The following is a 13,622-nucleotide window of genomic DNA, read 5'->3' as shown; positions in this document are numbered from 1 at the left end:
CATCCAACTCCCATCTTCTTTATAATTCACTACTGTTGTGTAATTTTTTGAATACAGATTCTCAATCTGATTCTCAAATGAACAAATGTAAGTTAATTAGGGGTGCATAATTTATCATAGCCGAAGATGAGGGCATTTGCAGAAACTACGTGCATTTCACACAAGATAGTATTAATGGTTCCCAACAACCAAGTAACAAGTTGTGGGATAACATATTTCATAAATTCAGTGAAGAAACAATGAACATCAACATTCGTGATGCAAATGGATTATCAGGTCGCTTCATTACAATTAACGCCCTGGTAGCCTTGCATGTTGCTGCTATAATGCAAGTTGTTCGTGGTCGAGAGAGTGGCCTAGTCGATGTCGATGTCGATGTGGAACGAAAGTGTCAAAATTATTGGCACCACAAGCATGGGAAAGATTTTCTTATGAAAGTTGGTATCATATTTTTAAAGTGTTGCCATTTTCAAATTTGCTTACGAATATAATCTTGATGTGTTATCAAATTTGCAGCATGTACCATGAAGGTCACCGTACACTTCTTCTCCTACAACACCAAGTTCAAAACCATATCAATCATCTCAACCCCCTCCAGATAATCCATTTTCTTCACCAAACATCATAAAAAACAAAAATTCCAACTTGAATCTCAATGCTGCGATTAAGAGAAAACAATTAGGAAGAAACAATGCAAGAGTAGCGAGAAAAGCTGCACAAGAATGAGAAGCAACTGAAGTTTTTTTGGAAACTATTATGGATCATCAGAAGACCAACGAAAAACAGAGAGCAGTTGACTGGAAATCCACGACTAGGGAGATGAAAAACATGGCCAAACTCAAGACAAGTTCGTTTCAGACTATGAAAAAAATAAGATTCTTGGTGCAAACACCATGATTATGACCGACCGACAAAAAATGGTATGGGAGATGGAATTTGACAGGTTAGCAGAAGAGTTGGAAGAGAAACATAACAAGAAAGATTTTGAACAATAATTTGGAGGTCAAAATGAAGATGAAGTTGATGATGAATCAGAACACAATGAAATAGAACTACTTCATTAATTAATGTATCAGTTTGTTCAAGATGAATGAAGTTGTAGTAGTTTTTCATTACTTGGATTTTGAATTACATAAATGGGTTACATGAAAAAACACTTAAAGTTACACTATATCTCATTAAAATTTAAACTTGACAACACCTCATTAAAACTAACCAACAGCCCAAGAAAAACTAACATCTCATCCGAGTTATGAAAAACTCCTTAAGAATTTGGAGGCTCTTCGTATTTAAAAAAAAAATCCTTTCTATCTTCACCATTCGTCTCGAGCTCGCACTCACATGTCAGTATTGGTTTCACCTGCATGTAAGACACATATTGATTGAAAATTCGTCCCATATCTATAAAATCCATAAATTCTTGTGTTCTCGTCATAAATCGGCAAAATAAAACAACATGATCCCGATAATGAGGATTACCTGTATCTAGGTTTCATGAAGTTTACCCCAGTCTCTCATACTGGGTAAACCATTGATCTTTAGTTCTTCACATATATTTGGGTAGTATATTACATAGTTTCTAAAAAAAAAATAATCTCCATCTTCAATAAAACTAGGATCATCCATAAATTACCTAGAAAATAGAGAAAATCTTGAACGAAGTTGTGATTTTGAAATGGCTGAATTGATAGGTATATATAGGGATTTTTGGCGATAGATTTTAGGCCGCTCGATGCATCCTAGGCCGCTCGGTCAAGTGAGAAACGTAAACTAGAACCTTAATGATTCAAACAATTTGGGTAGTATTAACCATAAACTTGAAAACTTAAAACGATTCGAACAATTTCAAAACTAAACAAATAAACTTACAACAATTTAAAAAATAAATGAACAAACATTAATCCGTTCGCCCTCCCGTTCTTCCAAAATCAGCCCACATATTCTCTTTCAGATCTTCCCTTAACCTGTCATAGAAAAATTTGTTCTGAATGTGACCAGTCATCTATGCATAGTTCCTCGCAGGTAATCCTATTTATGGTTGAATCACGGGCCTTAAATCTTCATCTTCATGGTTAGTACAATCCCTATTACGACGTGTTTCCAGAATTACCATGTTATGCATAATTATGCAAGTGAGAATAGTCTATGCATTTCACAAGCAGTTAGACCATAATAAGGCCGACAAATTATCGTGAACTTCCGCTTCAGAATTTCAAAATCTCATTTCACATCCTTCCTCAATTCCTTTTGTCTACTATTAATTTACGTGTATGAACGACCCAATTCGCCGACAAGGGGCTGACGATAACATGGAACTAAATTTGACCATTTTGGATACATTCCGTCTTCAATATAATACTTATGAGAGTAACGATTACCGTTGATACTGAAATTTACTTTAGGAATAATTCCATACTTTAAATCTTCAAACAAAAGTGACCTATGCAAAACATTTATGTCGTTCTAAGACCCCGGAAGACCAAAAAAAGGGTGTCATATCCAAAAATCATTAGGAGTAGCAGCTTCAAGGATAACATTTGGTTTCACATAGTGATTCTTATACTGAACGGCCCAATAGGTAGGGTAGCTAGTTCATACACAATGCATGCAGCCAAGACTACCTCCCCTTTTCTGATTTTTCTTTAATATTTCTTTAACATATGCATCAGTTGGTTTTCGTAAATAGGTTGGACCAAAATTGTTAATCATTGTTTCACAAAACAACACAAGATACTTGTATGCACTTGTTTTTCCTATAGGAAGGTACTCATCGTTAGAATCCGGAGGTTTGACATAACCTAAAACCCTTAAATCCGAAGTAACCTTTTGTTCAAGACTACGACCTCTTATATTCAGTGTACATACTGATAATTAAATTGAGGTTCTACCCGACAAGCTCACTGATAATCTTTAACACCAAATGCGAGGGCATATACGGAATGGACGTTGAAAATATTGATAGAGAACACACATTCGGGAAGAAAATAATCTGACATCAGATTCTCGTGGACTTCTTCCCTCCGTCAATACATATATATTCTTGTGAATACTTCTCTTGGCTCTAGATCTCTTGGTATCTCCCCATATGGATATAGATACAACACATTGTTGGTTAGTTCTCTATCTTCATCTGACTCATCATTTATTTTTAGCGTCGTGTGGACGAGCATTCGGTGTTGTGATTCAAATCGATCCATATGAATAAGCACCTCTTCATCAGAATAATCCATTTATGATACTAAAAAATAAGTAAACCAATGATTAAGGTAGAAAGAAATAAGATGACAGTGTAATTGATGAAAAAACGACGTGTGACTAATTTAAATTTAATGGGGTGAATATATAATATGGGATGGGGGCTGGAAAATAGTCGTAAGACCATTTATCTACTAAAGATGGAGTCTCTATTGAACGATTTATATTATACCGCCAGCGATGGATACTCGACCGCCAGCGGTCTAATCTCTATCATTAGGTAAAGACTCCACCGCTTAACAATATTACCCTAGTGGCGCGGTCAGTTTTCCAAGTCACCCGACATGGCATACGAGTGAGTTAGCCACCATCGTCATAGGAAACCGCCTTATAGCCATAATTAGGGGTGAGCATTTTATTCGTAATCCGCGGATTTAACCGGGACAAACCATATTTTTGTGAATGGATTCCCGGACCGCTCACTAATGGGTTGGACGCGGATAAGATTTTTGAAATCCAACGGACTACGGATTGGGCCAGGATGCAACCTTGAAAATCCGTTGGACATCCATATCCGTTAGATTAAGGGCATTTATATAGTTTCTAGAAAATACATAGATAGTTTTGAGGTGTTTGCTTGAAGTGTTCTCCATGCCACATCTACAGTTATATACATATATAAAATGTGTAGGTTTTATATTTTTGTTATAAATTTTAACTAACATAAATCCATTGGATCATCCGCATCCAATCCGTTTATGCGTTGGATGTAGGATTGGATACGGATGCCAAATTTGAAATCCGTATTGAATTGGATTGGATGCGGATGAGATAAAAATCGGTCCATACCGACCCATGCCCTATAATAATAGGGTTCCTTTTTTACCTTAAGCCCGGGTCTCCAAAATAGTGTAAGTGGGTGGGCCAAGCCCATGGAATATAGGGCACATCACATGGTAGTAGTGTTTTGTTTGTTAACGTTAAAGTAGGCCCCACGTAAACTCTGTCACATCTCTTTCCATTCTCTATCAACAAATCTAACGGTCCAAAGATAAGAGCGTCCTTGAGATTAATCGAGAAGGGTCGGTAGTTTCCTCTATTTTTCGTGTTGCCCTAATCCTTCTAAAACTAGGGTTTTCCTTTTATTCACTATAAATAAGATTTCCTCTTCAATTTCTCTTTTTATTTATTTTATTTTCCTCAGCAAAGGAAAAAGAATACCTAAATCTCTTTCTCTCGCTCTCGATTCCCTTTTTCGGACTACCTAACCCTAATCTTCAATTGAGGTAACGATTATTCGATTTCTTTCTCTCTTCAATTGTATTATGATTTGATTGATTTTCAATTATTACTGTATTGTTCTGATTTGCTTGGTTTCATTCCGATTATGTTGAATCAATTGTGTATGTATATATGGATCCTTTATTGCTTTGATTAAATTTGTGTGAATATCAATCCGTATTGCAGATTTAGATCTTATTTGAATTGGATTGTGTTGAATCTTTGTTTTATCCTTGGGTAGATGTTTTGTTAATTTTGTTTTATTAATACGTATTGAAGAACATGAACTGTGCTGATTTTGTAGTTGTTGATGATAATTTAATAGATTTATGAATAACATAATGAACTTGATTATGTGTTTTGTTAATTCTTTCATCATCTAGCAATTCTGTTTCTATCTGTGGTCTGCTGATTTGATAATGAAATCAGAATTTATTGATACAATCTAGGTAGACCTGATAATCTTTCAAAGCAGTCTCTAGTCTGCTGATTTTGGCTGTTTTTGTGTGTAATGAAAGTGGAATTAGCTAATACAATATAGGTAGCCCTGATAATTTTTCAAAGCAGTATAGTGGTATTGGTGAAAAACTGTATTGAGTTTGTAATTTATTCATACCTTTCATGATGAATGAATTATTCAAATGTAATGGTGTGGCTTGTCAGTGACTGTGTACCTTTTATGATGAATGAGTTATTTAAATGTAATAGCGTACCTTGTCAGTGACTATGTATCTGACTCGTGCTATTTGCTTTTTGATGTTGCAGATTTATTTGTTATAACTCCGGTTTAACAAAGTGGAGGGTGTCAAGTTCCAAGCCTTTATGTCTGAACGGGCCACACTCTTTTTGGGATCTGTTGGATTGCTTGGTGAATATTGTCCTAGAGGATTTAAGCATAGAGACTTTGCTGCTAATAAAGTTTGCTGTATGCATTTAGAGCCATTTCAGGATTTTACAGATTCTTCAAGTTGCAATTTTCTGCGACCTCCAATTACCAGTGAACTAGAAGAAACCACTCTCACAGAAGAAGCTTACCGTTCTCTCTAATATCACACTCTATACAGTCTTAAAAGGATGGCGATGCAGAACATAGGTGCTGGTAACAGTGATGATGCCTTTTACAGGTATAAGATGCCAAGGATGTTAACAAAGATTGAAGGTCGTGGAAATGGTATCAAGACTAATGTGGTAAACATGGTTGACATTGCAAAAGCATTGGCTAGGCCTCCGTCATACACCACCAAGTATTTTGGTTGTGAGCTTGGAGCACAGTCCAAATTTGATGAAAAAACTGGAGTTGCTCTTGTGAATGGTGCCCATGATACTGCTAAGCTTGCTGGTTTGCTTGAGAACTTCATTAAGAAGTTTGTCCAGTGCTATGGATGTGGGAACCCTGAGACTGATGTTATCATCACCAAAACTCAGATGATCCAACTGAAATGTGCTGCCTGTGGTTTTGTTTCTGATGTTGACATGAGGGACAAGCTCACTACTTTCATAATCAAGAATCCGCCTGAGCAGAAGAAGGGAGGAAAAGATAAGAAGGCAATGCGTAGGGCTGAGAAAGAAAGACTAAAGGAAGGTGAGGCTGCTGATGAGGAGCTTAAGAAGCTGAAATTAAAAAAGAAGGATGCTTCAAAGGCTTCCTCTTCCAAGAAGAAGACAGTCCTTCCTGTTGAAGATCGTCATTCTCCTTCTGGTAGTCAGGCTGATGACAATGATGCGGATGAGGAAGAGGAGGATGATGATGATGATGTTCAGTGGGCTACTGATACATCATTGGAAGCAGCTCAAAAACGTATACAAGAACAATTGAGTGCCGTCACAGCCGACATGGTTATGCTTACCACTGCTGAGGCCGAGAAAGAAAAGCCTAAACCTGCTGCAAAGAAAGTGGTAGCTGCTAATGGTTCTGCCACTACTGCCGTTAATGGACCTGAAGCAAAATCTCCCACTGTAACTGAGAACGGTAAGTCAGCTAATGGCGTTGGTGCTCACGAACAACTAGTTGAGAAGATCCAGGGGAATCTGAAGGGTTGCAATGCTGGACAGTTGAAATCCTTTTTGGCATCACTGAATGGTGGTTCTTCTCCACAGGTTGTCATGAATGCCCTTATTGATGCATTGTTTGGAGGTGTAGACAAAGGGTTCTCCAAGGAAGTGACTAAGAAGAAGAACTACCTTGCTGCTGCTACTCATGATAATGAAGGATCGCAGATTCTTCTTCTGCGAGCTATTGGTGCTTTCTGTGAAAAGTCTGGCCCCGAGGTTGTGAAGGAGGTGGCTTTAGTTCTGAAAACACTTTATGATGAAGATGTGTTGGAGGAAGAGTACATTGTTCAGTGGTTCAATGAAGGGATTGGTGCTAGCAAAAATTCTCAGATCTGGAAGAATGTCAAGCCCTTCATTGTCTGGTTGCAGAGTGCTGAATCTGAATCTGAGTAGAGATTCCGCTGCTTAGGGAAGCAGAGTGGGTGTTGGCTCCAGGTTTCACCTTAATCTACTTGTTGAAATACTGTCAGTCTGGTTCTATGTACTCGTTTTATTTGTTTTATGTTTGATTTGGTTATTAGTAGCTGCAATAAAATAATAAGTCAGGTTACTAGGAAGATGGAGAAATTGTGATGGTGGTTTACCACTTTGGCAGTTTAGCTCCATTCAGAGAAGACAATTCTGAATATTTGTTTGTTTTTGTTATTTATCAAGTGAATTGTGGCTTTTGAATTACAGATGTTTTCCCCTTTTGGTATTTTTTTTATGGTCTTTTTATTATGAATCTCTGATTGGCAAGTTTGTGCGGCTCTTTTTGCAATAAGAATCAGTAATGGAGAAAGGAATAATAATGGGTACATGTACACTACCGGTTCAGTGTCCAGCACTTCTTCCTTTCTCGGTAGTGTGTTTGGTGCCGCCCTAGTGCCTAAAAGTACCGTGTACTCAATAAGATATTAAGCTTCTAAAGCAGAAATTACTTAAAATTTTTAAAAATTATTGGAAGATGACAACTAAAACGAGCTTTCACATTTGAACTCTTTCATATAAAACTTTGCAAAAATCCTCAACCAGAAAATCATCTTTATGGCTCTCATTGGTTTCAAAATCTCCCTTCTTGACTTCTAAGAACGTATTTTATTCTTTTTGATATAATATTTTAATCAGGTTGGTACTTAGCCACCTCATAGGATACGTATAGTGATATGTCACCAATCATCAGTCTGAATAGAATTGGACTATTCACATTCCAGTTCACATATGGGTCAGGTGTCCACTGTCCATTATACTTTCCGGTGCCAAAAACACCTAGAAAACTAGTATCTAAAATTACCTAACAACTCGAATTAAAGAGGTCTTGTCTTATGTCTACTTCCATTTCATTCTGGTACTAATCTCAAGAGCATTGATGAAGGAAAAATAATGAAGAATACAATAATTAGATACAGTATTACAGTGTCAGTGGACTATCTCCTAACTAGTCAACAACACTGTAAAATCGTACCATATGTTTTATCCTAGTAAGTTTACGTGCTTGTTAGATGATTCTATTTCCGTTTCCTTTTTTACCAGCACCCACATTGTCTTTGTTGATGTATCACCGTGAGTCAAATTAAAGAAGTCAAAAGTCTACAACAGAGATCCGTGCAAATGAGACTCGACTTTTGCAACGGTGCTTCCTAATAAGCCCAGCACCAGGTTCAGAAAAACCTTACCCTTACAAGTAAATGCGCCACTAGATTCATTTTTAAAATCCAACTTTACTCTCATTTCTTTCTTCTTCGGTGAGAACTTCAATTTTCCTACCTACTAGTTTCGTTTTGGTTCCTTTCTTCTTCTTCAAACTCTCAGAAATCCAACCCCCTGGTTTCTCAAAATCATTCTTCTTTCTACATGTGCAAATCAAAAAGGAACACTAATGTAACGCAACCAATTTCAATCTCATCAAGAAGATCCTATGAAAACACTCGATCTTTTCCCAACTCAAATCCAACAAATTCTAGTTACGAAATCTCTAATGAAGATTTCACACGTAGTACAAACAACACTTCATCTTCAGAATCAAGAACTTCACGATCTTCTTTAAAATCTCTAAAAGATTCGTTACCGGAAGACTCGTACATCTACGATTTCTCAGAGATTCGTTCAGCAACTAACAATTTCTTATCCAAACAGTTCTCATCGTCATCGTCTTCGTCGTCCTGGAAGTGTTTGATTAGAGGTAAAGATGTAATAATATTTCAACGTAAATTTCATCGTTCGATTGATTCGTCGAAACTACGCCAACAATTAACGGCGATTTGTAAGAGTCATCATATTAGTTTGATTAAGTTGTTGGGTGCTTCGGTTTCTGGAGATTATATTTATCTAGTGTATGATTTTGTGAATGGTGGTGGTAATTTGAGAGATTGTCTTCGTCGGAACAGTAGGAATCCAGAATTTAGTGTATTGTCTACATGGATATCTAGAATGCAGATTGCTGTGGATGTTGCTCAGGGAATTGAGTATATTCATCATTTCTCTGGGTTGAATTTGTCTTTGGTGCATAATCATATCAAAAGTAGTAGTGTAATTGTTATCGAGCCTTTGTTTAACGCGAAAATATGTCATTTCGGAACGTCGGAACTCTGTGGAGAGATCAATGAAATTCAAGAAATGGAATCAAGGTTTTAATTAGGAGAGGAATTAGAGCAGCAGAATCAAACCCTGTCTCCGTCGAGGCTAAGAAGATCGAACAGTGAAGTTTTCGGGGACTAAAGGTTATATGTCACCGGAGTATCTAGTAGATGGGATAGCAACACAAAAATCTGATGTTTATGCATTTGGGGTAGTGATTTTCGAGCTCTTGTCAGGTGAAGAACCAATAAGGGTTATATTTGATAAACAAAATGGGCAGTATAGAAATGTTTCAGTGATTGAAACAGCTAGGGAAGCAGTTGAGTCTGAGGATTTCGAGAGGATTAGGAGATGGATTGATAGAAGGTTGAAGGATTCATTTCCTGTGGACATTGCCAAGAAGTCAGACTTCTGTCGCGTTAGAATGTGTACATGAGGATCCTGATAAGCGGCCGGATATGAGGCGTGTGTCAGGAAAGATTTCGAAGCTTTATTTAGAGTCTATAAAGTGGAAGGAAAAAATGGCTCCTCCTACAGATTTCACTGGTCCTCCTATTGATTTTACTGGTACTCTTAGATAAGTTGGCACACCAACTGAATTCAAACACGGCAAATGAGAACGGCGGATGTGAATGCATTGGTCCCAACAAAGAACAAAGTGTTTGTCGAATCCTGTTGATAAGAGGCCAGGTTCTAATGCACGCGTTGTGCTTTTGAGATTGATGCTGATAATAGGCCAGGTCCTGGTGAAGTGCTTGTGCTCTAGATTTGCTGGTTGAATGCTGATAACGGTGTCATTCGTTGCTTGCTGAGGTACATTCTTCCCTCAAGAAAGCGTCTGCGCTACTGCTGGGGTCGATAAAACACTTGAAGAGGAATTGAATCACAGAGGTAATAAATTTGTGAACATTTGAGTCATGTTCTTGTCGTTGGTTGTTTGTTATTGAATTGACTGAGACACAACTGTAAGCTAACAAATATAGATAACATTGTATACTCTTTTGCTATTGATTTTTCTAATTGAATAGACTTGATCAAAGACAAAACATTTTTGTTTTCTTAATCTCTTTGTTTAGTATATTTAGTAGTAACACCTTTGCGTAAACACCAATTTATCCATTAAAATAACAAGAAAAGGATTTGGTCAGAATGATATTAGTGTTGGTCAGAATAAATTCATTCAATTTTTACCTTGTGAGCAAATTTTATCCATGAAAATCTTGGATGGGGCATGTCTTGACTCTTGTGGCTCTTTAAGTGAGTTCCAAACCCAAAATTCTGTGTTACCAATTAGGAAATGAAGATCTTCTGAACCATAATAGCAAGTTAGTAACTAACTGCTAACTGCTTGCACATGCATTGTCGACTTAGAAAGACCGTAATATTGATAGGGAAAGGGGAAAAGACTGGAGACTGATGTTGATTGAAGAAGCGTTGAAGGTCAAAGATTGCATAGAGAGAATATCCCTGAGCTGAGGACTGTAATGCAGACAATAAAAGTGGATATAGTTGACCTCCATGAATTGATAGCAAGGATTAAATCTTGGGTCTTCATAATCCCAGCTAATGAAGAGTTCAACAAAAAAAATGGTATGTCGACAATCTATATTCCTATGGACCAAAATATGACTGCCCGAGCCAAGCCTGGGGGCTCAGGCGGCCAACATATAATTTTGAAATGTTGCAGCATATTTGATTGCTTTTGCTGTATGTTCCAAAAAAAATAATCCTGTTAAGGAAAAAGAAAAAGGAAACTTGAATTTCCGTTAGCGGTGCAGGATTTTTCTAGGGATGGCAACCGATGCCAGAAAATTTTAAATTATGGTTCTCACAACCAGTACACATATGTGATCTACTTTCCGGAACAAATTGGTCTGATGACGAAACCAGTTTTGTTTTCGGAATGGGCAGGCTATGTCTTTCCTTATCTTGGTCTCGGGGATGTCTACAATTTCGTGTACGTTTCTGACACTCAATTGTTGCGCATGTCGTGTAAATTGCTTGGTGTATAAAGATATTCGATATTGTTTTTATTGGTCACTTTGAAACGTGATGTGTAACTAATGCGGTATACTAGGCCGGTCCTGACATTTTAGTATTTCTGTGGCCTCTACAGGCGGTTGAATGTCGCCCAAAGTTTCATGTGCCTATGCTTAATGAACTATTACCAACAGCATCTCTTATATCTACTATCGCCTAATTCTGTAAAACTGGGACCAACCCAGAACTATACCGCCCAAAGTTTCTATCGATTTTACTTTTTTTTTTTTTTTTTTTTTTTGAGAAATTTATTCTTATGACCCTGAAAATTATGGGTCTTACTCTTTTAGCCCCAGGATTATTTAATAAAATTTACAAATTATTCTGGTGGCCCTGGAATATTATAACCGGTGTGCATATTGCCTGCACATAAAATCAGTGTGCATATTACCTGCACACTATAAAATATGAAGAAAATTTAAAAAATTATGAACAAAAATCAGTGTGTATATTTCCTGCACATAAAATTAGTGTGCATATTGTCTGCACACTACAAAATATGAAGAAAATTTAAAAAATTATTTAGAGAATAAAAATTTCATGAAATGAAAATTTGATAGTTGTATTTATGCTCGTTGTGTAGCTCTTTCAAAAAGCTTTCCAAATATATAAAATTTGTCGAATTCTTACGTATGGTTTGTGAGACATGTTATGTTTAAGTTGGTATGACGATTATACCCTTAAAGGATATAATTTATCATTTGATAACATCATCAAACATCTTTATCCAAATGGCCCTCCTTTTTTAAGGGTCATTTCAATAAAACGGGTTAGTTTTTTTTTAAATTGAGTTTTAAGTCAAAAGCCATCTGAGTAAGTGAGAGTGAGGAGAGGGTCAAACACTTAATTCCCACTTTTTTTTTAATAAGAAAACAGAGTGTGTACTCAAGTATGAGCAACAACTCCAGCATATAAAATGGGTTTAACTAGGCTATGAAAAGCACCAAGTTGCACCCTCAGAGTTTGGTCAGTTACATTACATATTGTCTCAACATTCCTGACCGGATTTAACTGAAGTAAACCTAAAAGTTGTTGGAGGTTAGGGCAATTTAAGTTTTGAAGTAATGTAGATTTCGAAGAGATATTAGCTAATCTGGTAGATAATAAGTTCTGATGGGGAGCTAGAAGAATTAGATCTCCTAACATAAAATCAATAGCCTTAAAAGTTGAATCTTGAGATTGACTAAAACTTGGTTGGAACCTTTCTTTAACTTCTATCTGGTACTCTCTCTGAATGGCTTGGAGAGTTGCATCATCCTCAGCAGCAAAGTCAATGTGGGATTTCTGCATCTCCTTTCCCCATTCCATGGCTAGATAAGCTCCTCTGGCTGCTCTGGAAGCTTGCTATGTCCTTATAGTTTCTTGCTCCCATACATTGGCCTGTAAAAGACATAACAATAAGAGAAAAGTTAGTATAAGGAATAAAATCACTAGTAGCATTGTAATTATTGACTTCCAGAATACAAATGCTAATAGTGATTCCAAAGTTCCTCTTATGGAGATTTAAGAGTCTGGTGTTCCTAGTATCCTCCAGACTGTTGTGCTGATAGTACAAATTATTGAGGATGTGTCCTGGAGTATGAATGACCCCGTTGAAGGAGCATAAATGCTGAGTTATTTTAGAGCAGTAGCAGCAGCTGAAGGGATTATATTCTTGAACACCATGTCACATCTTGCTTTCCAGATAAACCAGCAGATAGTAGCAAACGTGGCATTCCATCTGTTATTTTGATTCTGATCTATAAACCAGTTATTGAACCAATCATGGAAGGAGCTATAATTACTGAAGAGCTGGTGTGTGCTTCCAAATAATCTGCTCCAAACATCAGAAGCAACAAGACAGGTGATGAGAACATGAGTGATATCTTCCTTAGCATTTTTGCAGATAGGATCAATATAAGTAAGGATACTGGCATTTTTGGCATTGGTAGGAAGAATTCCATGAGCACTTCCAAGTGAACAGGTGGATAGATGGAGAAGTATCTAGATTCTAGATTTTTCCTCAAGGAGAGGTGATAGCATCATTAGCATATTTGTTAGAAATCTTCTTATCATAAAGGGATTTGACAGATAAGACTCCCTTGCTAGTTAGGTTCCAAATTATAGAATCTTCCATGGTAGGATTATGCTGAGTAAGAAGAATATGTTGTTGAGTGTCCAGATTGAACCAAAGAGCTAGAAGATCTGTGTCCCAGTCTCCAGCAGAGTTGAACAGTTGGATGACATAGATAAGAGTTGTGGGGCTATTGGGAGGTTTAACTAAGATCTCATCTTGACCTTTGAACCATCTATCTTCCCATATATGAATACTGTCTTTCCCAATTTTCCAGCTATAATACTTTTGAATATTGGCAATACCTTCCAGGATTCCTTACCAAATCCAAGAATCAATTTGTTTAGGTGTGGTATTCATTCTGATCACTTCATTGTGTGAGAAATGAGTAGCCTTCATAGTACAGCTCCAGATATAATTTGGTTCCTTGATTAGTCTCCATGCA

At 37.0% G+C, this 13,622-nt stretch overlaps 1 protein-coding gene and 1 pseudogene across 1 annotated transcript; both read left to right on the top strand.

Moving 5' to 3' along the window:
- The first annotated feature begins 4,301 nt into the window (after positions 1–4,301).
- Positions 4,302–7,225, top strand: LOC113308612 (eukaryotic translation initiation factor 5-like). Its single transcript, XM_026557074.1, has 2 exons — positions 4,302–4,481; positions 5,242–7,225. The coding sequence occupies exon 2, from the start codon at positions 5,551–5,553 to the stop codon at positions 6,919–6,921; it is 1,371 nt and encodes a 456-aa protein (XP_026412859.1). The 5' UTR covers positions 4,302–4,481; positions 5,242–5,550; the 3' UTR covers positions 6,922–7,225.
- Positions 7,226–8,197: 972 nt separating this feature from the next.
- Positions 8,198–10,118, top strand: LOC113309467 (annotated as a pseudogene).
- The last annotated feature ends 3,504 nt before the right edge of the window (positions 10,119–13,622 follow it).

This window comes from Papaver somniferum, chromosome 9, assembly GCF_003573695.1.
Source record: "Papaver somniferum cultivar HN1 chromosome 9, ASM357369v1, whole genome shotgun sequence".
In the NCBI taxonomy this organism is placed as follows: domain Eukaryota; kingdom Viridiplantae; phylum Streptophyta; class Magnoliopsida; order Ranunculales; family Papaveraceae; genus Papaver; species Papaver somniferum.
The sequence above is the reverse complement of the archived record's forward strand: the minus strand, read 5'-3'. Positions and strand labels throughout refer to the sequence as shown.

Bases quoted from the DNA above. Each gene is read 5' to 3' on its own strand.
- LOC113308612 (XM_026557074.1), top strand. From the start codon at position 5,551: ATGGCGATGCAGAACATAGGTGCTGGTAACAGTGATGATGCCTTTTAC.